Genomic DNA, 25136 nt, shown 5'->3' with positions numbered 1-25136 from the left:
CCACTGTCCAGGGAGTTGATTATCTTAGTCTTTTTTTTTTTTTTTTTTTTTTTTTGTCTTGAGATGGAGTTTCACTCTTGTTGCCCAGGCTGGAGTGCAATGACGCGATCTCAGCTCACTGCAACCTCCACCTCCCGGGTTCAAGTGATTCCTCTCCCTCAGCCTCCCGAGTAGCTGGGATTACAGGTATGCCCCCGCCAAGCCTGGCTAATTTTGTATTTTTAGTAGAGACGGTTTCACCATGTTGGTCAGGCTGGTCTCCAACTCCTGACCTCAGTTGATCTGCCCACCGCGGCCTCCCAAAGCGCTGGGATTACAGGTGTGAGCCACTGTGCCTGGGATATTGTCTTAGTCATTTGCATCTTGAGGATGTTTTTCTGTATTTCTTTCAGTGTATTAAAGCTATAGACAGCATCTTGACTTTTCATTCTTTTCATTTCATTTTGCTTTGCCTTGGCTACCAGGAAGGTCAGAAATACATTTAAGGCTCAAGTGATCACTGTTTTACTTCCTGTTCTTAGTAGAATTATCAGTCCTTTTTCATTTGCTGCTACTGTCTCTCTTACTTTAGCTGTATTCTATATGCTTTTATTGTAAGCTGCATCATATTTTTGTTAGAAGTAGAATAGGGTATAAATGACCAGTCAGTCAAGTCAAGAACCTTGAACAGGCTGGGCATGGTGGCTCGTGCTTATAATCCCAACACTTTGGGAGATCGAGGGCCTGAGGTCAGGAGTTCGAGACCAGCCTGACCAACATGGTGAAACCTCATCTCTACTAAAAATACAAAAATTAGCCGGGCGTGGTGGCGGGCACCTGTAATCCCAGCTACTCGGAAGCCTGAGGAGGAGAATTGCTTGAACCCACAAGGCAGAGGTTGCAGTGAGTCAAGATTGCACCACTGCACTCCAGCCTGGGCGACAGAGCAAGACTCCGTCTCAAAAAATAATAATAAAAATGGAAAGAAAAAAAAAAACCTGGAACAGCGCCTGGGGTGTTCAATAAATATTTACTGAATGACTGGATGAATGGATCCAGGAAATGAACTGAATTTCATTTTTCTGTAATGCAGAGTGAATGGCCACTAGGGGGAGCGTGAGCTTCCTCTTAGCGGTGGTGGAAAGGGCGCTTCCCACACTTGCACCTGGGACCCACAGGCATGGGTTTGGGAAAGTAAGGGTAGTGCTTTGTAATGATCATTGAACCCTGTATTTCTGAAATGCATTAAGACCTAGCCACCTGAATGAGCGAGCAGTTGAGTATTTCAGATTCCCCCACCAGATTCACTGAGTGGTGTCATTACCAGCCAGTACTGCAGCTATGCGGTCCTGCTTACCTGGAGTGCTGGAGACCACAGCCAGAGAGCGGAGCACAAACAGCCATATGAAAAGAAAGCACAGTGCACAGAGCACGTGTTTGCAGCCAGGTGCAAAAACTCTTCACTAAAAACACTCGAACGCCAGGTGCAGTGGCTTAGGCCTGTAAACCTAGCACTTTGGGAGGCTGAGGCAGGAGGACTGCTTGAGCCCAGACCAGCCTGCACAACATGGTGAAACCCATCTCTACAAAATGAAAAAATTAGCTGGGCATGGTAGCCTGCACCTGTAGTCCCAGCTACTCAGGAGGCTGAGGCTAGAGGATCGCTTGAGCCTGGGAGGCCAAAGCTGCAGTGAGCCATGATCATACCACTGCACTCCAGCCTGGGTGACAGAATGAGGTCCTGTTTCAAAATAAATAAATGAAAACTCAAGAATTAGACAAACCAGATAGCTCTGGACCCAGTAGTACGATTAGTGGAGTGGAAACAAGAAGACAGCATGAAGAACTGAGGGGCAAGTTGAGAAGAATGGGCTCATGCAGTTGGTGACTTGATGGCTAATTTGCTACTTGATGGCTACCTTGCCACTTGGCACTTGGTCACACACTGTTTTCTATTACTTTCCTCTTTCCCAGAGACTCAGAGCCTTGGGGCACTGAGGTCTGCTAGTTCCACCTGTTCATCTGGAACCTGGATCTAAGGAGGGAAGAGGCCTTATCCCTGCTGGCATAGTCAGGTCCCAGCCCAGCCAGGTAACAGCCTGAAGTCCTTGTTGCTTTCTGATTTTCCCTTCATCTAGAGAGGAGGCGTTTGGAGAGCAGGTCTTGTGTGTGCTTTATCACAGACTAGAAGCCAAGAACATCCCTTTTCAGAGCCCTGGGTTTTCTGTTCCTCATGCAACCTCTGCAGTTGGGATGAACAATATATTTTAATTTTATTTTACAATAGGGAAACTGACAAATACTGAATTTCTTAACTGCGCAATCCTTGGCCTATAGGCCCATGAACTTGAATGGAGAAAAAATTAAATATTTATGTTTATGAATCTTTAACTCAAATTTAGCTTTTCCTTAAAGTATGGATATAGGCAAGAAACCACAGTAGAATCAGCAGAACTTGTGACTTTGTCACCAACAGAAATCACGGATATTTTCATACCACGTGACATGTTGTAGCTATCTCAAAACATTGTTTCTATTCATCACTACTTTGAAATTATGGGAGTCCTTAGATCACTGCTAGATCTTAATATTTCATGTATCGAGGAACACATATATTACTATATTATAATTTTAAAATATTTCAGTATAATCAATTTCCTGTGTAACACAGCATACTTTATTTTATGCATTTAAATACATAGGCTTCACCAGACTACCAAAGATTAAGAAAAAGGTTAAGAACCTTTGCTTAAAGGAAATGATACCTTAGAGCTCTATTAACCTCTCATTCACTAATTTACCATGGATCATAAATTAATATAATGTGGATTTCTTTTGAAGCCCAGCAAAGGAAGTTTAGCTTTTATTTATTTTATTTATTTATTTATTTATTTATTTTTAAATTTTTTTTTTTGAGATGGAGTCTCGCTCTGTCGCCCAGGCTGGAGTGCAGTGGCCGGATCTCAGCTCACTGCAAGCTCCGCCTCCCGGGTTTACGCCATTCTCCTGCCTCAGCCTCCCGAGTAGCTGGGACTACAGGCGCCGCCACCTCGCCCGGCTAGTTTTTTGTATTTTTAGTAGAGACGGGATTTCACCGGGTTAGCCAGGATGGTCTCAATCTCCTGACCTCGTGATCCGCCCGCCTTGGCCTCCCAAAGTGCTGGGATTACAGGCTTGAGCCACCGCGCCCGGCCAGAAGTTTAGCTTTTAAAGCATTGAAAGGATATCTTATCACTCAGGGATTCATAATAGATTTAATAACAAAAATGGTACTATAGGAAGTATATTAATTTGATCTTCTGCATTCTCTGGATAAAAGGATGTATGCAGAACCTTTCAACTGTCATTAAACAAAAACAAGAGCAAATGCATAAGGCAGCTCATGAAACTTATTCAAGACGGTAAATAATTGATAGACTGAGCTTGTGGTGATGCCACTTCATACCTCCTTCACTGATTAAAACATTTCTGAGTGTTGAAGTTAATTGTAAAAGTAAGAGCCAACAGTTGGGAATGCCATTTTTCCAATGTGTCTTCAATTAGGATAATGTACATTAAACCAGACTTTTATGTCCTCTGGCCACTGAAGTTACGGAATTCATATTAGGAAAATTCAAGTTTGGAAGTCTGCGGCTTTTAGAAATATGAGAAGGGTTATTTAAGAAATTTAAAAGTTTACGTTATCACCACGAGCAAAAAATGCAAGGGTTTGTGTAGAATATTTTGTCTTTTTGGAAGTAATGCTGCAGAGATACTTAAGCCAAGAAAAATGTTGCCATTTTTTTGTTTTCTTGTCTACAGGTATTGAAGGAGTTGGGCTTTTAATGATGGTTCCTGCTGACCTGGAAACATCTTAAGTGGAAGGTTAGCTTCTATGAGTCACTGATACTCTTCATTGCTATTTGTAAATTTCCTTGGTTTGAAGATTACTTCTGTTTTGCAGAAATTATCTGCTTGCAGCTGTGGATGATTTATCTGGTGAAACCTCAGAAAAAAGATACGCTTTTGTCTTAGATGGATGTCAGCGGCTGCAGCAGAACCCGGTGAAGACACCCCCGGGTGGCACAAGGCTCTGCGAGCTGTAACTCCGACCAACACACAACCTCTTGAGGCTTTCTTCTTCTAAGGAGTATGACACAGTTAAAAAGGAAAAAAGAGCCACAAGCAAAACAGTCGCCAGTGAAATAGGAGAGGGAGCTCTTTAAACAAGGCTGGCTGCAGCTGGCCTCCGCCGCTCATCTGCAGGGCGCGAGCGCTTGGTCCATGGAGTGAAGCTCTTCCAACCTGGGTCAACGAAAAGGGAGAAGAAATGGCCCAAGAAGTAGATCTGAATGCTCTCAAGGAGTTAGAACGCGAGGCCATTCTCCAGGTCCTGTACCGAGACCAGGAGGTTCAAAACGCAGAGGAGGAGAGGATACGGTACCCGTGGGGTCACTTGGGGTTTTAGCTTTCTCTGCTTGGGGCCTGCCACTCCGTCTCTGATGCTGCTTGCTTCCAAATCGCTACCCACCTGCTGCTGGGCTTCATGACTGAGAAGGGTCCTAACAAAGGGCTGTTGGTGGAGATGATCCTCCTTATGTAGCTCAACGTAGAGGATGCCTGGGACAAGCGAGGCCGCTCTTGTTATTCATTTAAAACAGTGCGTTTGGGCGGTGAGTTTGCTGTTTGCCATCTGCTTGTCTGTTTGCCGACTTGGTGGGAATCATTCAAGGGACATTTTCAGGCTTCTAGTTTACCACTTATTTAGGGAAAGACCTCGGGTTAAGGGTTTTCCTACCTCATTTTTGACGGTGCCTGAAGGTGTAAAGAAAAGCAAAGAAAGCAGTTCAGAAGCAGCAAATCTGATGGAATCCAGCACTGTCTTTTTTCTTTGCTTGCTTTTGCTTCCCAGCTGGCTTTGAGGAAAGGGGGGAGAGCATAAAATATGAACCTGCTTAGCCTGTTTCCTGACCGGTTTGCCAACAGGGAACTTCTTCCCTGTCTGTCTCTAAGCTGCCTGGGCCGTTTGATATGGGTTAACATTTAGAAAAGTGTGCTGAACTCTATCAGAGCCGTGTTCAGCCTTAGCTGTCAAGATCCATCTTTAAACAGGTTGGCGCTTTTTATCAGCGTCTATGGAGGAAGTGAGGGTTTGGTTTCTAATGGCAGAACACATTAGAAAACAAAACTTTGGACAACCAAATGCTTGAGGAGTGAGGGGAATTTTCTGGTATAGTATTCTTGCTTCATCCTCTCTGTTACTTCAGAGCTCTCTAAGTGTACTTGTAAACTTTCTTCCGCTAAAAACTATAATACAGGCTGGGCACGGTGGCTCACACCTGTCATCCCAGCACTTTGGGAGGCTGAGGCAGGCAGATCACCTGAGGTCAAGAATTCGAGACCAGCCTGGCCAACATAGTGAAACCCTGTCTCTCCTAAAAATGCAAAAATTAGCTGGGCATGGTGGCAGGTGCCTGTAATCCCAGGTACTCGGGAGGCTGAGACAGGAGAATCCCTTGAACGTGGGAGGTGGAGCTTGCAGTGAGTCGAGATCGCGTCACTGCACTCCAGCCTGGGTGACAGAGCGAGATTTCTGTCTCAAAAAAAAAAAAAAAAAAAGAAAGAAAGAAAGAAAAAGAAAATAAAAAACTACAATACAGTGAGAAAAGTGAAATTTTATTTGATGATGAAAGATCTTTCAGTGATTTAGAGACATCATTTTGAATATTAACAAGGTGACATAGACATAGTGGTAACGAAGTTGTATCTCAAAGGGTACTAATTCTAGGGTAGATCCTGAAAGTTGCATTTTAAAGTGCATTTCTGATGTCATCTTGTTTCTTGGGATTGGCTCATCTCTTCTACAAGTAGGTATCACAGACATTCATAAAAGAGTATGCCGGTAAATGACGCCTTTTTGGTCCAATACAATGTCTCTTTGCACTATGGCTATTTGTCTAGGGGAGTGAGCTGACCACTCATTAAAACAACAACAACAACAACAACAACAAAAACGTAGCAAAAGCATAGCATCAGTTGATTTTATTGGGTAACTTATACCAATAGCAGGGATATATGCTGTGTATTTCTGGATCGTTCCATGCCTTGCAGATTGGAATGGATGCTGTTTTCGGTGTCTTTTCCTCTCGTTTCACTATTCTTGCTTACTATCTTAACAGCCTTTGGGCAGGAAGGGATGGATCTAGCGGGGAGCTTCTCTGCACCAGGCATGTTATTTATACTTTGCCATTTAGTCCTCACAGCAACCCTGGGAGTAGAGGTAAGGTCGTACCTTACCTCGCCTGTTTCACGGTTGAGGAAACCCTTGAGCCTCGACTCTGAGACATTGAGTGGGAGCCCAGTTCGCACAGCCATGTGGGAGCCCAGGGATGTCAAATGCCAAAGCCCCTTCCCTTGCCATGGGGGATACCCTCTGGGCTCTTGCCCTGTAGCCTGGGGTTGGGTGTTCCATCCAATAGTATCTTCTTTAACTTTGTGGGCTGCAGGAAACTGAAAACGCACCTGCAGCATCTCCGGTGGAAAGGAGCGAAGAGCACGGACCAGGAGTACAAAGAGAAGTGCTGTGCACGCTGCCAGAGGGTGCTGGGGCTCCTGCTGCACCGGGGCGCCGTGTGCCGGGGCTGCAGCCACCGCGTGTGCGCCCATTGCCGAGTGTTCCTGAGGGGGACCCATGCCTGGAAGTGCACGGTGTGCTTCGAGGACAGGTGAGCACGGCCGGTGGTTGGATCCCTCCCACTGACTCAGGTCTGGGAGGAGGCCTCTTTACAAACCGCCCCTAAAGAGAGCGCTCACTCCTCACCTTCAGCCAGTGAATGTGTACCGAGTGCCTGATAGGGAGCTACCTTTCTAACCTTAGAAGTTATCTTCATCCAAAAATAAATTTTATCATATAGCAACATTTTTTTTCGTTTACAGAAGTTTGGGCCAAGCGCGGTGGTTCATGAGGTTAATCCTAACACTTTGGGAGGCCGAGGTGGGTGGATTGCTGGAGCCCAGGAGTTTGAGTCCAGCCTGGGCAACGTAGTGAGACTCTGTCTCTACAAAAAATACAAGAATTAGCCAAGTGTGGTGGTGCATACCTGTAGTCCCAGCTACTTGGGAGGCTGAGATGAGAGGATCACTTGAACCTGGGAGGTCGAGGCTGCAGTGAGCTGTGATCGTACCACTGCACTCCAACCTGGGCAACAGAGTGAGAACCTGTTTAAACAACAAAAGTTTGTTAAGTCTAAAGATGGGCTAACCCAGGAGTTCAGATTCATTTGGATCTCTTCACTAAGTGCTGTCATTTTCTTAGCACTTAATTTATCTCCTTCAGTACCAGTGGAGTAAATTATAATGTAGGGAACATTGGAGTAATCCTTTGAGGCTTTAAATACCACCTTTTTGAAGGAGGCAAGCTGACCTGTCTTTGATACTCAGGTAAAGAAATGGACATGCTTTCCATTAGTAACAGACTGATTCTACGTTTATAGTAATAAATTTGTGTTAGGGGTTTTAAGACCGGTTTTAACATGGAATTGGTGTTTTTGCACTCCCCATTCTGAAAACGATAAAGAACTGACTTGGCTTAGACTCCCGTTGTTCAGAGCAAGAATGAACTGGCCATGAGCTCCGTGAAAACACTAGAGGGGTGAGTCCGTCTGCTGGGGGAGACGGTGCACAAGGACATCACAGAACTTTGGAGAAGGGAGGAATGCTAGGCTGGTGTGAATGGGAGTCATCAGAGACCCGGAGATTTGAAAACCCCTTCTAAATATTGTCACAGATTTGTGAGAGCTCCAGGGACAAAGACTGTGGGAGGCACTTATACAGTGTGGGCATCGTGGCTGGGGTTTCTCCCCACTAAATTGGGAAGGCATCGTGGCTGGGGTTTCTCCCCACTAAATCGGGAAGGTTGTGTTTAACGCACGCCCTGGCGTTCATCTACTTAAGTGTCCTGTCCCTTAGCAAGACTTACTGTATTTGAGTCATCTAGCCAGAGGGGTGAAGTGGTTCAGCCCGATTTCTTTGCTTTTGAACTGTATCCCGTCCATTTCGCTCACAGCGTGCCAAGTCACACGGACGGTGGCAGAATTAGCCTTCTCTTCTCATGTTCCTTTGGTTTGCTGAAGCCATTGTCCTTCAGGCTTTTCCTTGCCTGAGAGCAAAACATAATTACTGCGAGCTGCCCTGGCAGCATAGGGGGCAATTCCAAATCATCTCTAGAAAGGCCTCAGGATCTTCTTCCCCATTTCAATCAACCATATGTATTTGAAGTCTAATGATAAACATTGCTGGACAGGGTGTTACATTTCTCAGCGTTTTGTCTTCTTCTAACAATCAACTGTAAACAAAAAATCAAAACAAGAAGACAAGGTCTGTGGCAATCTCCCAGGAAGCTGACAGTGTTGAAATCTCTGCCCTAGTGAGCACTGTGTCCCCGGCACTGTAACTTTACCCTCTAAGTACATGAAATACGACTTCTAAAACCCCAGCTTCCTTATTTTGAAAAGAGGGTGGTTTTCAAAATACCTCAGGTCATTGCATTACTATGAGTGCATTAACAGGAGAAGTCGGGAGGGGAGAGAGCCTCTGTCCTCTGTCCAACTTTACCCAGTCTGGGCTGTCCTGCTCCTTGTAGGACCAAAACAAAGATGAGACTGTATAAAACTTTAGAATCTTGACATTCATAACTGTCGCACATATGGGGACCTAGAAAAGGTTTTTGACTCCAATCAGTGTCTCCCCTGCTTCTTCCTTCGTTTCAGGCTCATTCCTCAAGAAAAAGTAGATCCGTGGCGGGAGCAGGGTGAGGAAAATCGTTTTTTAAAATCAAGAAAGAGGAAGTGCTAGGGTACCAAAGACCAAAACCAACCAACAACTCAGGGGTTGCTGCAGAACAAGAGGCCTGTGGCAGGTGCTGGCCGTGACCTTGTGTAGAGAGGTTCCAGGGGACATTTCAGATATAGTTTCTGTCTTCAGGGAAAGGTTTCTCTTGGAGAACTACTGAGTGCCAAGCTGCCAAGGTCCCTGGGGGCTCAGAGAGGGACAGATGAGGCAGGCTGAGTGGCTCAAGACGACTTCCAGAACATTCATGTTACTAATTTCCATTAGTAACAGACTGAATCTACGTTTATGGTAATAACTTTGTGTTAGGGGTTTTAAGACCAGTTTTAACAGGGAATTGGTGTTTTTGCACTCCCCATTTTGAAAACAATAAAGAACCGACTTGGCTTAGACTCCCGTTGTTCAAAGCAAGAATGAACTGGCCCTGAGCTCTGTGAAAACACTAGAGGGGTGAGTCCGTCTGCTGGGGGAGACGGTGCACAAGGACATCACAGAACTTCGGAGAAGAGAGGATTGCTAGGCTGGCGTGAATGGGAGTCATCAGAGACCCTGAGATTTGAAAACCCCTTCTAAATATTGTCACAGATGGAATATTCTTTTAATGTTTTATTAAAAGATTAAAACAATTGTATGGGGTAGCTACTACTTTCATCCTCATTTTACAGTTGAGAAAGTGGAGGATTAGAGACACAAGATGGTTTGTCCATGGTCATATCAATAAGAACAGAGTGAAGATGGCAACTCAGGTCCCCCGGGACCCCAGGCCTCCCTCTGAATCTTCAGTCCTCTCCTGCCTGCTGAGAGCCTTGTCGTGGGAGGGCAGAGTCTTTTTTTGGAGTTTCGCTCTGTCACCCAGGCTGGAGTGCAATGGCGTGATCTCGGCTCACTGCAACCTCTGCCTCCGGGTTCAAGCGATTCTCCTGCCTCAGCCTCCCGAGTAGCTGGGATTGCAGGCGTCTGCCACCACACCCGGCTAATTTTTGTATGTTTAGTAGAGATGGGGTTTCACCATGTTGGGCAGGCTGGTCTCAAACTCCTGACCTCAGGTGATCCACCTGCCTTGGCCTCCCAAAGGGCTGGGATTATAGACGTGAGCCACTGCGCCTGGTTGGCAGAGTCTTAAAAGCCACTCACAAGAGCTTGCCTCCGAAGCAGTAGGAACTGGAGTCTGAGTATGTGCTCTTTGCCAAGCAAACACCATGCCGAAAGTCTGCGTGTTCTGCAGGGCAACATCAGGAGGGCGGAAGGTACCTGAGAGTTGTTGCAGCGAATGAGAGGCACCGAGGGAGGAGGCTGGTGGCAATGGTGATGGAGAATGGGAGAGATAGGAAAAGGGGAGGATGGACCTCGGTTATAGGGGATAAAAGAGAAAGGTGAAAAGTGATTCTGAGGACTGGCCAGACAGGTCGCTTGGCATGCTGAACTGGATCACGGGGCATCAGAGAACCAAAGAAGGAACAGAAAGAGCCCAGTAATCAAAGGCACATTGGAAAGGACCTGGAAAAACAAAGGAAAATTGCTTTCAGTAGTGAAGGGGCGGCATGTTGTCCTCAGCAGGGGCCAATCAGAAAAGGGTGACTTGGTAGGAGAAACAAAGAAGTTAAAAGCAGAAACATCCTTGTTTTCCACCGATGTTTCTTCCCGTGGAATATGTGGACAATTCCTGCAGTGAAAGGGCAGATGGTAACAATTAAGTTGAAATATCAAGGAGGACACTATGCTTTGTATATGTTTGTTTTAGCTTCCTTTAAAAAATAAGGTTAAGCTTGATGATTTATTTTTGCATGAATTTTTTTCTGTTAAAACTAATATACTATGCGGTAACAAATTCCATGTGTAATAGAAACCTGCTCTTCTCCCCTAAGACTGCTGAGGAATTACTCTTGTTCAGACTTGTTTCCTTCAAATTGTGATCTTCTTTTCATGCTTTGTAATTGCTGTGACCACAACAATTTGATGATTCTTCAGTTTCAGATATCTGTGGACACACTGCCTGTTTCGTTAGCAACATTTTGCCGCCAGTCAGGTGCTTTACAACCAAATCGGTTTGTGCAGAGAATTCTGTAAGTTGCAAATATTTTAACAATAATAAAGGTGCAGCAGAGCTTATATACCATCATTAGAACAGAAGGTTTCAAGTTGCAGCAGGTGATACTGGTGATTTCAGGCTACCTTTCTGGATTGCTCAAATTTGTCTCTTGTACCACAGCTGATGCCAACAAAGAGTAGCTTAAGTGTGTTCGGTTGAAAAATTGATCCAGACCTTGGCATTTGATTATTGTGTTCTTAGTTCTCAGGTTGGGTCTTGAGTTATTGCTGCGGAGCAGTAGTGGTTAAAATAAGACCTTGAAATGTATTAAAAGGGAGGTGAGCTGGATGGGGTCATCCACGAGGTCATGGATGTGGTGTGCATGCCTGTGGTCCCAGTTACTCATGGGATGCCCAAACGGGAGGATCACATAAGCCCAGGAGTTTGAGGCCAGCCTGGCCAACATAGCGAGACCTCGTCTCCAAAACAACTTAAAAAGGTTTTGTTGTTGTTGTTGTCATTTGGCATTTCAGATCAGGACTTAGATGTAAAGATACTGTTCTTTGGGAAGTCGAGACGGGCGGGTCACGAGGTCAGGAGATTGAGACCATCCTGGCTAACCAGGTGAAACCCCGTCTCTACTAAAAAATACAAAACAAAAAAACTAGCTGGGCGAGGTGGCGGGCGTCTGTAGTCCCAGCTACTCGGGAGGCTGAGGCAGGAGAATGGCATAAACCCGGGAGGCGGAACTTGCAGTGAGCTGAGATCCGGCCACTGAACTCCAGCCTGGGCAACAGAGCGAGACTCCGTCTCAAAAACAACAACAACAAAAAAAGATATTGTTACAGGATGATGCATTGTATTTTCTGCATTGCATGAAATAATTTTTATTGAAAATCAAGTGACATTTCAAAGGAAGTTCTATTCTAATTATGTTTCTGCCTAAAGTAAACTTCCCAGAGTTTAGAAAATGTAATCTTTTAAATTTCAGACTGGTACTCCCAGTATTTTTATAATCCCATGTTTTGATAAAATATTGAATCATCATTTTCTATTCACAAAGGCAAATAACTAGTGTATGAGAATGGGATAAATCACCCTCCCTCTTGAAAATGTGTCTATTCTTCAAGTGAGTAAAAGGTCTAACTCTACAAAAGACTGAAAAGAAATTGAATGCCAAGTGTGGTACAGGAGAGTTGGCAAGGAAAGATTTTAGCTGGGTGCCAAGGTTAAGATGACATTTGTCTACTGACTGTTTTTTTTTTTTTTTTTTTTTTTTTGAGACGGAGTCTCGCTCTGTCGCCCAGGCTGGAGTGCAGTGGCGCGATCTCGGCTCACTGCAAGCTCCGCTTCCCGGGTTCACGCCATTCTCCTGCCTCAGCCTCCCGAGTAGCTGGGACTACAGGCGCCCACAACCGCGCCCGGCTAATTTTTTGTATTTTTAGTAGAGACGGGGTTTCACCGTGGTCTCGATCTCCTGACCTCATGATCTGCCCGCCTCGGCCTCCCAAAGTGCTGGGATTACAGGCGTGAGCCACCGCGCCCGGCCTACTGACTGTTTCTTGTTTCAAAACCTTATTTCTTTTTTTCCCACTAAATCCTACTTTTAACATTGCTGGCCAGGTACGGAGGCTCATGCCTGTTATCCCAGCACTTTGGGAGGCCAAGGCGGGTGGATCATTTGTGGTTGGGAGTTTGGGACCAGCCTGGCCAACATGGTGAAACCCCATCTCTACTAAAAATACAAAAATTAGGCCGGGCGCAGTAGCGAGCGCCTGCAATCCCAGTTACTTGGGAGGCTGAGGCACAAGAATCGCTTGAACCCAGGAGGCAGAGGTTGCAGTGAGCCAAGATCATGACCCTGCACTCCAGCCTGGGTGACAGATTCAATCTCAAAAAGAAAAAAAAAAAAAAAAAAAGTAGAAATTTATGGAGTACTTTTTTTTTTCTTCCTTTGCTACCGAGTCTTGCTCTATTGCCCAGGCTGGGACTGCAGGCACCCGCCACCAGGCCGGGCTAACTTTTTGTATTTTTAGTAGAGACGGGGTTTCACCACGTTAGCCAGGATGGTCCCAATCTCCTGACCTCATGATCCACCCGCCTCGGCCTCCCAAAGTGCTGGAATTACAGGTGTGAGCCGCTGTGCCCAGCCAGGAATGGCTTTGAAGGCATAAGTTGCCTTCCTTTTCTCTTTGTATTAATAATCTTCTCCCTCAGGCTGGATGTGGTGGCTCACGCCTGTTATCCCAGTACTTTGGTAGGCCGAGGTGGGCGGATCACTTGAGGTCAGGAATTCAAATCCAGCTTGACCAACATGGTGAAACCCTGTCTCTACTGAAAATACAAAAATGAGTTGGACATGGTGGCACATGCCTGTAGTCCCAGCTACTAGGGAGGCTGAGGCAGAAGAATCGCTGGAACCTGGGAGGTGGAGGTTGCAGTGAGCCGAGATTGTACCACTGCACTCCAGCCTGGGCAACAGAGTGAGACTATGTCTCAAAATAATAATAATAATAATAATAATAATAATAGTAATGATAATCTCCCTCAACATTTAATGTATTTTTCTTTCTCTTTCACATTCTGGCAAGTGTCTCTGCCAAGTCAGCCTTACAGATTCAACTTTCCAGCCTGCCAGTTCTGCTCTTTTCTGCTGATAAAACAGAGTTCGTTCTGCTTTGGCTTGGTTAGTTTATGAAATATTCCCTTATTGTAGTCCCGCCGTCTCTTCATCCGGGCTCTTCTTTCTATCTTGCTGTTTCTTTTCCTCAGGGGTGGGTCTTAGATGTTTTTGGAGGCTGATTGCTTTCTGGAAGTTCCCTCTGGTTCCACAGAGATGCACAGTCGCAGAGGCTGCTGCCCTGGTCTTCTGGATTCCATGTACACTGCCTGTGGCGGTTTTTTTTTTTTTTTTTTTTTTTTGAGACGGAGTCTCGCTCTGTCGCCCAGGCTGGAGTGCAGTGGCCGGATCTCAGCTCACTGCAAACCCCGCCTCCCGGGTTTACGCCATTCTCCTGCCTCAGCCTCCCGAGTAGCTGGGACTACAGGCGCCCGCCACCTCGCCCGCCTAGTTTTTTGTATTTTTTAGTAGAGATGGGGTTTCACCTTGTTAGCCAGGATGGTCTCGATCTCCTGACCTTGTGATTCACCCGTCTCGGCCTCCCAAAGTGCTGGGATTACAGGCTTGAGCCACCGCGCCTGGCCTGCCTGTGGCATTTTATCCGAAGTTCTTAGTTGTCTCTTTAGAAAGCCAGGTTGAGGGGTTGCCCACAGAGAGCGTGTGCTCCTGCTTTCGGCCTTCTCATCACCCCTCTGTCATGGTGGATCCTGCTTCTTAGGTCTACAGGGAGAGGACAGGTCGGTGCACAGCATCTTACCATTTTTATCGTCAAGGCCTTAAACAAGTACAGCTCTCTCCAGCTGCAATGTAATTTTTCTTACTTTCATTGACTGGTTATCTGATGTAACAGACCAGGAGTCACAAAATTGACATCAACAGACGACAGATGATAGGGCACAGGCCTTGTTTGTTTTGACCTGTGCAGTGTTTAATGTTGATCATTTTAGTGCTTTAAAATGGGCGTGTATCCTGTGGTAAAGCACAATGCCCACCCCTCCCTGTTGTCTCCCCTCCCAGCCCCCTTCCCTCATGTAGAGTTTCTGCTTGGTCCTTCAGTGTGTGGCCCTGCCCAACACAGTTAAAGGGTGTGATACCCACTCAATTTCAGTGCACACTGCTACAGGGCTACAGCTATTTTGGATCCCACCTTGTCCCTTTAATTCTAAGGATGCCCCCCTGCAGAGGGGAGGATATTCATTCATTCACTGGGGCTGCCATGTGCCTGGCCAGAGCTTGTAGCTGTGAATATAGCGCTGGGTGTGACAGAGGGGGACACTTGCCTTCTCTCTGAGGTTAAGCAAGGGGAGAGTTATTCGTGTTTTGTAAGAACTGTTGGTAGCAGCTTGATAAAAACCCTTTCTTTATCTTCATCTTGATTCTCTGACTCCTTTGATAGTTACCTAGGATTCAATCACAATGATCGGTCTTTTTTTCCTGTAAGGATGTCGAAATCAGATCAGTTGAGCTGGTGGAAAAAACGAGTGTTTGGCTTTGTAACTGTGAACCATTTTAGATGCAAGACTAGTTGAAGAAGGGCCGGTCACAGTGGCTCACGCTTATAATCCCAGCACTTTGGGAGGCCGAGGCGGGTGGATCACCTGAGGTCAGGAGTTCGAGACCAGCCTGGCTAACATGGCGAAACCCAATCTCTGCTAAAAACACAAAACTTGGTTGTGGTGGCAGGTGCCTATAATTTCAGCTAATAGGGAGGTTGAGGCAGGAGAATTGCTTGAACCCTTGAGGCAGAGGTTGCAGTGAGCCGAGATCGTGCCATTGCACTCCAGCTTGAGTGACAAGAATGAAACTCCATCTCAAAAAAAACCCGACTATTTGAAATAAAAAAATAAATAAAAATCCAACTGTACACATGCATAGGACTAATTTAGCTGGGAATTACTGTGCAATTGGACAAACTATCATGAAAAAATTAGGTTGATCTCAGTTTTACAATATGTGGCTTCTGCTGCTGCTGCTTTTATTATTATTATTTTTAAAATTTTATTTGAGATACTGTCTCGCACTGTTGCCCAGGCTGGAGTGCAGTGGTGCAATCTCGGCCCACTGTAACCTCCGCCTCCTGGGCTCAAGCAATCCTCCCACTTCAGCCTCCTGAGGAGCTGGGACTACTGGCTTGCACCACCATGTCTGGCGAATTTTTGTATTTTTGGTAGGGATGTTGCCTGGGCTGGTCTGGAACTCCTACATTCAAGCAGTCCTCTTGCCTTGGCCTCCAAAAGTGCTGAGATTCTAGACATGTCCCACCGATGCGACTTCCTGATTTGAAGTTTTTGTAGCTCATGTGTCTGAAGGGCTGTCTGGAGACTTCCTTGCCACTGGGGTACTGGTTGGAGAGCAGCTCTGCACAGGACATATGCTTCTTTAGGGATTTGAAGAATCCTGGCTATGCAGACCAGTTTTCTACCTCTTGTCAGTTGAATGGTGAAAATACATTAAGCAACTCTAGGGACATCATGCTGACTTTTCTTGGAACATAGAGCATAGATGCAGCAGCTTAGCCAGCTGCAGATGCAAACAATTTAGATGCAAAATGCATTACAACATGTGTGTTTGGCTAACTGCTTGGTGTTAGTAATGAGGTCAAAATATTTTCTGGTGGGGTCTTCCATTCATCTTATTGTTGAACATTTGTGTGTAGAATTTGCAAAGTGTTTTTCAACAGTTATGTCTGCTTTGATAATGAAATGACAGCATTAGCAGAATTCAGGGCTGTGAAAATGGAGGCTGAAACCCCCAGAAGTTTCCTAAGAGCCATCTAGGCATCCAGTGCTTGGCGTTTATAATTCTAGTGATCCCCACGTAGTTCATGTGAAGGTCCGTCATGGGTCAGGTGTCCTGATTCTAGAGCTTCGGCTCTCCCCGCCACCCTAGGCTTTCGCCTTTTGAGATATATTTATGGGCTGATTGAAAAAATTTTAAAGAAGTCAGTCATGATTCTGAAAAGTTTAAGGGCACAAATTTATTGCTGAACTCATTATATTTTTCAAGAAACTTTCATAACCTCATTCTGAGTTAAACATCTGGGAAGAAGTGCTAGATACTTTCTTTGGTTACTAATGAATCACACTACCCTGTGTTGGCCCCTAACATGGACAGAGACTACAGGATCTACCACCTCGATCATAGACTCTGAGGACAATGAGTGGTCCTCCTTTGTAAACTTGGGATTAGGCCAGGTGTGGTGCCTCACACCTGTAATCTCAGCACTTTGGGAGGCCGAGGCAGGCAGGTCACTTGAGGCCAGGAGTTCAAGACCAGTCTGGCCAACATAGTGAAACCCTGTCTCTACAAAAAACACAAAACTTAGCCAGGCGTGGTGGCACATGCCTGTAATCCCAGCTACTTGGGAGGTTGAGGAGGGAGGATCACTTGAACCTAGGAGGTTGAGGCTGCAGTGAGCTGAGATTATGCCACTGCACTCCAGCCTGAGCCATAGAATGAGACCCTGTCTCAAAGCAAAAAGCAAACAAACAAAAATCTTGGGATTAGTGTAGACAGTGAGTCCTTACAAAAGATATTGTGGAATAATTGCTTATGAAGCCGCTGATTTTGCAAGCAAGGGTAATGGAGACCTGGGCCAAACCTAGTATTCAAAGGAAACAGCCTCAAATGCAAAAAGTGCTGGTTGTCATATGGTTTAGGGATAAAAAATACTGTGGGATTTTTATCCTTCTATTCTTTAATCACAGATAGGCCCAAGAGATCCTCGAGTTTGTGTCCAAATCTCTGTATGCCAAATTAGCTCCTGCTTAAACTGTGCAAGTAATCAGTTGGGATTAAATGAGATTAGATGGTTATATTAGATGATTCACGCTGGGTGACTAGGATTTTAATTTATCTGCTTCTTGTGTAGGTTCTGAAACCAGGGCTGGAGTCCTTTCAGTGATTTGCAATGTTCATTCACTTAGGTGCTTTCACCTTTCGCTCTTCCTTCTCCTCAGCTGTTTTTCATTTTCTGCGATTGTGTGTCTGTGTGTATGTTTACTTACCGACGTTGTCCCCCTGTCTGATCAGCTCAGTCGACTATAGCGTCTCAGATATGGATATTTTGGGCCCAATGGTAACGGGCTGGAGCATGTGAGAGAGTAGATGAGCTGAAATGGGTCACTTAACAGAAAAGCAATTCTGCAAGTAAGGTGCGTTTATCAGGTAGGGACCTTGTAATTCCTGCCCTTTGGATTTGCTTTCCTGTCCCCTCCTCTAAGGGTTAGACCTTGAGCTGTTTGCCAGGACTGAAGAGGCATCTTCAGAAATTGAATATGGAGAGGTCCTTCAAAGGCATGGGAATTTACCACCCACGGCTCCCTCTAGACTTGCCCTGATTTTTTGATGTTCTGCTTCCCACAAGGGGGAATTTTCTGCTCCAGGGGAAAATTTCTGCCTAGAAGCAGAGATTGCCTTAAGGTGTTTTGTGTTGATTTAGGGGATTAGATAATTGAGTTTCTGACTATGGATGTAAACTTTTCCCTGTCTCTCTAGAGACGTATCTCAGTTGTACATTTTATATATTTTTGGTTCTGAATGGTAGTGATGATTATAAAAATTCTGTTATAGGCCAGACACAGTGGCCCGTGCCTGTAATCCCAGCACTTTGGGAGGCCAAGGCAGGTGGATCACTTGAGCTCAGGAATTTGAGACCAGCCTGGGCAACATAGCAAAACCCTGTCTCTACAAAAAAAAAAAACACACAAAAATCATCCAGGTGCGGTAGCGTGTGCCTTTAGTCTCAGCTACTCAGGAGGCTGAAGTGGGAGGATTGCTTGAGCCCGGGAGGCGGAGATTGCAACGAGCCGAGATCGTGCCGCTGCACTCTAGCCTCAACAACAGAGCCAGACCCTGTCTCAAAAAAAAATTCTGTTATGAAATTCTTAAATGCTCTCTCTATATTTTCCTTGTTCTAGTCACTAAGTATTGATAGTAATCATTTATGTACTAATCAGAAAATAGTAGTGTCTAACCAGATGGAGAGAAAGTTGGTTGATGTCTTCTGACAATTACTAGCACTTCATAGAGAAAGGATATTTCGAAAAATGTGTATATTGACATATATTTGTGATTTTCCTTACATTAGCAAGCATTAATTTTTTTAAAAATCCACTTGAGTTCATATATAGCCTAAAAGAACCTAATGGAGAATTTATTTCAGTCAGTACTGTGATTTATAGAAGAGAATTAGTCATGAATTGAAGTTTTAATTTTTTTCTTAAATTCACATAACAAAGGAATTGGCCAGTTTTGTGGCACATTTTAAGAATGTGAATATCTTATAATATTTACATGTTTGCCTTTTTATATCCTAAAAGGATATTAACAATTCTGCCTTTCTGAGATAGATTGAGGTTGAGTATGGATTCCCCAGAAAACCAAGAGGAAAACCCATGTTAGGACGTCAGTTTCGAGCAGTTAGCATCTCGAGTGCCTTCTGTGTGACTAAGATGGTAGAGTTAAAGTCCTGCCATAGGGAGCTGCTGTCAGACCAGCGGGCCAAGCAGGGCTCCTTTCCCCTGATTCACAGGTGGTCTGCTCAGGCGGATCACCTGAGGTCAGGAGTTCGAGACCAGCTTGGCCAACATGGCAAAAACCCATCTCTACTAAAAATACAAAAATTAACTGGGTGTGGTGGTGGGTCCCAGCTACTCTGGAGGCTGAGGCAGGAGAATCACTTGAACACACAAGGTGGAGGTTGCAGTGACTTGAGATTGCACCACTGCACACCAGCCTGGGCGACCAGAAAAAAACGAAAAAACAAACAAACAAAAAAAAACCAAGTGGTCCACTCAGATTTAAGTCCCCAAATCTTCATCAACACACATTGATCCCATATTCCATGCTTCAGGTCCTCCCAAGAATCTTCTCACGTGACCCTGCTCTGTGGGCTCTTGGTGCATGTTGTAAATACAAACTAACCTTAGTTTAACCTACAGCTGATGTCCCTCAAAGGCCAATGCATAGCATCGAGTTTTCCTGTAGCCCGTCATTCATGCCAGAGCTTCCCACCATCGACATGATACATTGGTCATTTGTGTTGTTGTTGTTGTTAAGATGGAGGCTTGCTCTGTTGCCCAGGCTGGAGTACAATGGCGCGATCTCGGCTCACCGCAACCTCTGCCTCCCAGGTTCAAGCGAAATTCTCCTGCCTCAGCCTCCCGAGTAGCTGGGATTACAGGCATGTGCCACCATGCCCAGTTAATTTTGTATTTTTAGTAGAGACAGGGTTTTGCCATGTTGGCCAGACTGGTCTCAACTTCCCGACCTTAAGTGATCCCCCCACCTCAGCCTCCCAAAGAACTGGGATTACAGGCGTGAGCCACCGTGCCTGGCCGATACATTGGTCATTTTGATGACAATAATTTTGTTTCTCTTTGTGTATTTGTTCACAAAACATTAAGTACTGGATTTGTGCCAGGCACAAGTATATGTTAATATGCTTAATGTATTCACATATTATAAACTGAACGTACATATGACATGCAAGATAAAACACATGAGGGTGGGAGTTGCGTGGCTTTGCTGCTGATACTGAAATTACTTCGCCTCTATGGGGAATCTGTAAAGTTAGGGGTTTAAGCCAGGAAATTTATTGCTGAGGTCCATCGCAAGACTAATATTCTGTGACCTTATGTAACCCTTAAAAGGGGTTAATATAGCACTATTCATATCTTCTCTTTCTGAAGCTTCCTTTCTGCTCATTTTTTCAGGAATGTCAAAATAAAAACTGGAGAATGGTTCTATGAGGAACGAGCCAAGAAATTTCCAACGGGAGGTAAATGCTCTTTACTTTTTTGTTAGAGTAAAATGATCTATTCCTAGTTTTAAAATATTTGACGTTAAGACTTTAGAATATAAGCAACACGATGGGTTTAGTCTACTGGCCCCTACGTCTTGCCGTTCCATTTGCTGATGCTCTCACTGTAATTCACGCCGCTCATTCCCTCTGCTTGCTACTCTTCCCTCAGCCCATTTCCACCTCTGAGGTTGGCCCTATTCTTTTTTTTTTGAGATGAAGTCTCGGTCTGTCGCCAGGCTGCAGTGCAGTGGCACAATCTCCTCAGCTCACTGCAACCTCCGCCTCCTAGGTTCAAGCGATTCTCCTGCCTCAGCCTCCTGAGTACCTGGGATTACAGGCGTGCGCCACCATGGCCAGCTAATTTTTCTATTTTTAAGAGACGGGGTTTCACCATGTTGGCCAGGATGGTCTCGAACTCCTGACCTCATGATCCGCCCGCCTCAGCTTCCCAGGGTGCTGGGATTACAGACATAAGCCACTGTGCCCAGCCAGGTTGGCCCCATTCTTTAAGGCTCGTGCACCACGAGGTTTCCCTGGCTTCCTGCTTCTGGGCGTGATGTCCCCTCCTCTGAAACACCATCAGTGCCGGGTTTGTAATTCTCTTATGTAATTGTTGCAAAGTTCCTTATACTGTAGCATTGCTTGTGCACTTCTGTTTCTCTCTACAAGCAGTAACTGTGATTTTAAAATCTTGTTAGCCTGTATTGCAGCACAGCACAATACCTTGTTTATAATACTTGAGTAAGATGATTGAATCAGTGAAGACCACAGTGAGTGAATAGCATTTGAACCGAGCAGAGGTTGATGGTTGTGGAGTGAGCACATGTTGTGATGATATGGGTGGAAGCGTGCATTTCGTCTGTGTACTATGAATGTCTTATAATGAGATGTTGACCTAAAGAAGGAAACTGAGGCAAAACTAATATAGGTGGAGAGTTTATTTGGGCCAAGGCCGAGGTCTGCAGCCCAGGAAACACTTCCAAGGGCTCTGGAGAACAAAGGAGAGAAGGGTGAATCAGGAGAGGGGCGATTACAAAAGTCAGTTTTCAGGAATTCTCGTGGGTTTACAGAAATACCATTGACTCATGACTGGCTATCTATTGCTGAGCTACAGGGTGTGGGTGATGGTGTCCAGTGTTTGGCATTGTTAGGATAATTTATGGCTATTGGTGGTGACATTCAATCTAGAGTCCATAGAGCAAGTGGCTTTGAAATGATTAGTTAGCCCAAGCTGGGGGACATGATTGCAGTCTCATTTCAGTGTCTCTCTAGGCCTGATACTTTAAAGGGGGCTTGTGTTTCTTAGATTAAAAGTTTCTTTTCTTTTTCAAAAGTATTTGCAATGTAAGGTGTGCCGGTGTAATTGGTAGCTAGGACCTAGACCTGTGGAGAGGACGATTTGTGCTGTGATGGGGCATCGGGACAAAGGTGCACACAGGCACCGTCACAGTGGAGTGCAGGCAGGTGCTGTGGGAACCACATCTGACTGTATCAGGAACGTGGGCAGCACCCCTCCTCTGATGTGGTGATGGGGACCTAGACCCACAGCCTGACTTAGAGGGCAGTGGTGGCTCTTTTCTAGAGAAAGTGGCAATTTGCAGGTAGAACCTCACCCAAAAATGTGTTGGCAGTAAAGGAAGCTGTTCATTTGGGTTGATATTCAGCTTTTATAAAGGGTAGGTTTGCCCAGGTATAGATTTGGTTGCTACTAAATTGTCCCATGGCTTATGATTCCTGGCTCTTCTTAAGAAAAAAAATGCTGCTTCTGCCAAGTTTATTAGAAACCTAGAGGAAAAAAATAATACTAAGGGTCATGTCAGGCAATGGAATGAAGCAGAGATGTCTGTTTCCTCTAAGCCAGTGTTTCTCAACGCCTTCTTACCGCCACCCTCTCCCCTACCCCACACAGCCTTTTCAGACACTTTTTCAAAATTGCTTCCATAACATTTTGATATCACAGATATCATGTATCTATGTACTGAGGCCTTTTGGAGAGTCACAGACTGATGAAATAGCTAAGATTTGCTACTAATCTTTGTCCCCTTAGGGGTGCCATCATCCCATGTGGACCTTTCTCTGTTTTTGTTGCTTTTATGTTTCTTTTTTTTTTTTGAGACAGAATCTCGTTCTGTCATCCAGGCTGGAGTGCAGTGGCACGATCTTGGTTGACTACAACCTTCCCCTCCTGGGTTCAAGGGATTCTCCTGCCTTAGCCTCCTGAGTAGCTGGGATTATAGGCACACACCACCATGTCTGGCTAATTTTTGTATTTTTAGTAGAGATGGAGTTTCACCTTGTTGACTGGTCTTGAACTCCTGACCTCAAGTGATCCGCCCACCTGGGCCTCCCAAAGTGCTGGGATTACAGGCGTGAGCCACTTCACCTGGCCACTTTTGTGTTTCTTTAAAATACTTTTTTGACCAGGTGCAGTGGCTCACACCTGTAATCCTAGCACTTTGGGAGGCTGAGGTGGGCAGATCACCTGAGGTTGGGAGTTTGAGATCAGCCTGACCAATATGGAGAAACCCTGTCTCTACTAAAAATACAAAATTAGCTGGGCATGGTGGCACCTGCCTGTAATCCCAGCTACCTGGGAGGCTGAGGCAGGAGAATTACTTAAACCTGGGAGGCAGAGTTGTGGTGAGCCAAGATGGCGCCATTACACTCCAGCCTGGACAACAGTGAAACTCCATCTCAAAAAAAAAAAAAAAAAAAAAAAAAAATCTTTTTGCTGGTTGTCTGGAGCCTTCTTCAGAAGGTAGAGTCTACCCTTTTCCACATCAATTCCTAGCTTATAAACAGTAGTACTGTAGGAGGTGAAGTTTCTGTCATTTCTTGATGCCAACTCAGTGCAGACATCTCCTTCACTGAAAACGTTTTCTGCGTCGTTGGAAGTTCTAGCATCATTATTTCAGGTAAGTTTTCATGTGTGCATGAATGTGTGTGTGTGTTTGTGCACACACGTTACCATCTTGTCATCTTTTCAGCACTTCGTCTCTCCTGAGTGAATGGGAGATGTTGTCACGGTGACTTAAAAAGGGAGTTAGGAAAGAGGTGAGACTGGTGTCTCAGGTTTTCTTTCTTGCCTTGTAACTTTATATAAGAATAAAAACATCAGTAAGGACAAACAAACCAGGGTTAGGAAAATCAACCTAAGCATAAATCATTCTTTTTTGCTGATGTCATTTCTACCAATGTATAAAATAAACACCAGAAAAACCCCAACTTCCTCTCCTTCTTTTCAACACTTCCTCACATGCCAAGGTGCCTCATCTTCCTATTGTCCTGTTTCAGTACAGTTGGGGTAAGAGGCATGGAACTATGGGGGAAGATGCCAGGTTGGGAGCACACAAGTAGCGCTATGAGCCAGACCAGGTTGGGTGGAGTTTGCCCCGGGCGAGTCAGGAACGGTAACCAAGGATCAGGTCACAGAGGTTTAGGTGGACAGGCAGGAATTCCACCACGCTCCTATTTGTGCCCCTAAAAGAGAACCAGGTGCAGTCGTTGAGGAGTTGAATTGGATTTGTGTGCTGTAGCAGTTAAGATCCACTCAGGAAAATAGAAACTGTCTGGTTATTTGAATAAGAATTTACTTTAGGGATTGGTTAGACAGGAATTGGAGGCAAAAAGGGAATAGTGAGAGAACAGAGCTAGCAGCTGCAGGAGGCTGACACCCTCCGACCCTGCTGAGCCGATGCTGGCCAGACACAGGTCAGAAGGAAGGCAGGAGCCCCTTCTCCCTCCTCCTGGCCCTGGTCTCCCTCTGGAAGTCCCCATTGGACCGTAATAGGAAGGCAGCTGCAACCTCAGTTCTCTGATGTGTTCCAGAAAACGTGTGGTTTTGCATGTTCTCTAGTGTTTTTGTTGTCATGATGTGGGCAATACTCTTTCCAGCCCTCTATATCCTGAGCGGAAGTTAGAAAAACTAGATGGTGGTTTAAACCACAAAAGTGTACAGACAGCTGCAGTCTGTGCCTCTTTCCACGCACTGGTTATCTACTGCTGTATAGCAAATTCCCCTCAAACCTAGTGACACAAAGCAAGTAACATTCTTTTATAGTTTCTGTCTTCGGTGGAAGGCTTGCCTGGGTCTGGGGGATCTGCACTCTTGGGGCTTACCCTCATACCTGGCCAGTGACTGCCAGTGTTGGGAGGAGGACTTGGTTCCTCACCATGGGGATGTCTCCACAGGACTGCTTGAGTGTCCTCATGACATGGCGGCTGGCTTCCCCCAGGGCAAGTGATCCACGAGAGAGAAAAGCAGAGCCCCACAATATCTTTTATGGCCTAGCTTCAGAAGCCACACCCTGTCTTTTCTGCTATGTCCTATGGGTACCACAGGTCAGCCCTAGTCAGAGGGGACAAAGGGTCTGAATATCAGGAGGCAAGAATCACTGGGACCATCTTGGAGAAGGCTACCAAATCCTGTGTTCCTTATCTTGGGAGAATGGCGGCACCTCTCACTCTGTCTCCAAATCCACAGAGCTGAGAATCATACTTGACTCCTTTGTTCCTCATTCTGCCGCTACATCTGATCAGTCAGCAAATCCTGACATTTCTGCCTCCCGAGTCTCGAATCTTCCTCTGCCCTTCATTCTCATTTCCAACGTAGCAGCTCCTAATTGGTTCCCAGTGACCCCATCTGCTTTCCCCTTGTTCCATCTTTTATTCTGTGAAGAGAGGGAGCTTCCTTTTCTCTTTGAAAGGAAGTTACTTACTTTCTGATTACAGAAGTAATGCAAACATTGCAAATATTTGGGAAACACAGAATAGTATTTAGACGCAATGGAAATACTACCACAATCCCAAAGTACTGTAAATTACATGCATGTGTATACACGTGCAAACTCACAGCCTTCTTTCTAGGTGAGCCTATG

At 45.3% G+C, this 25136-nt stretch overlaps 1 protein-coding gene across 6 annotated transcripts in view; it reads left to right on the top strand.

The window, feature by feature from the left end:
- SYTL3 (synaptotagmin like 3) overlaps positions 1-25136 on the top strand; it is a 132729-nt gene that overhangs the window by 17847 nt on the left and 89746 nt on the right. For 3 of the 6 annotated variants that reach the window (XM_050786722.1, XM_050786723.1, XM_050786720.1), the window contains exons 2-5: positions 3781-3843; positions 3923-4398; positions 6465-6683; positions 20171-20235. In XM_050786722.1, the coding sequence (XP_050642679.1) occupies positions 4289-4398; positions 6465-6683; positions 20171-20235 (394 nt within the window). In that variant the 5' untranslated portion in view covers positions 3781-3843; positions 3923-4288. Of the gene's footprint in view, positions 1-1953; positions 2071-3780; positions 3844-3922; positions 4399-6464; positions 6684-20170; positions 20236-22695; positions 23175-25136 lie in introns of those variants that run through there. The other 3 variants (XM_050786721.1, XM_050786724.1, XM_050786725.1) reach the window with 3 other exon arrangements.

This window comes from Macaca thibetana, chromosome 4 (assembly GCF_024542745.1).
Source record: "Macaca thibetana thibetana isolate TM-01 chromosome 4, ASM2454274v1, whole genome shotgun sequence".
NCBI classification, from domain to species: Eukaryota; Metazoa; Chordata; class Mammalia; order Primates; family Cercopithecidae; genus Macaca; species Macaca thibetana.
The sequence above is the reverse complement of the archived record's forward strand: the minus strand, read 5'-3'. Positions and strand labels throughout refer to the sequence as shown.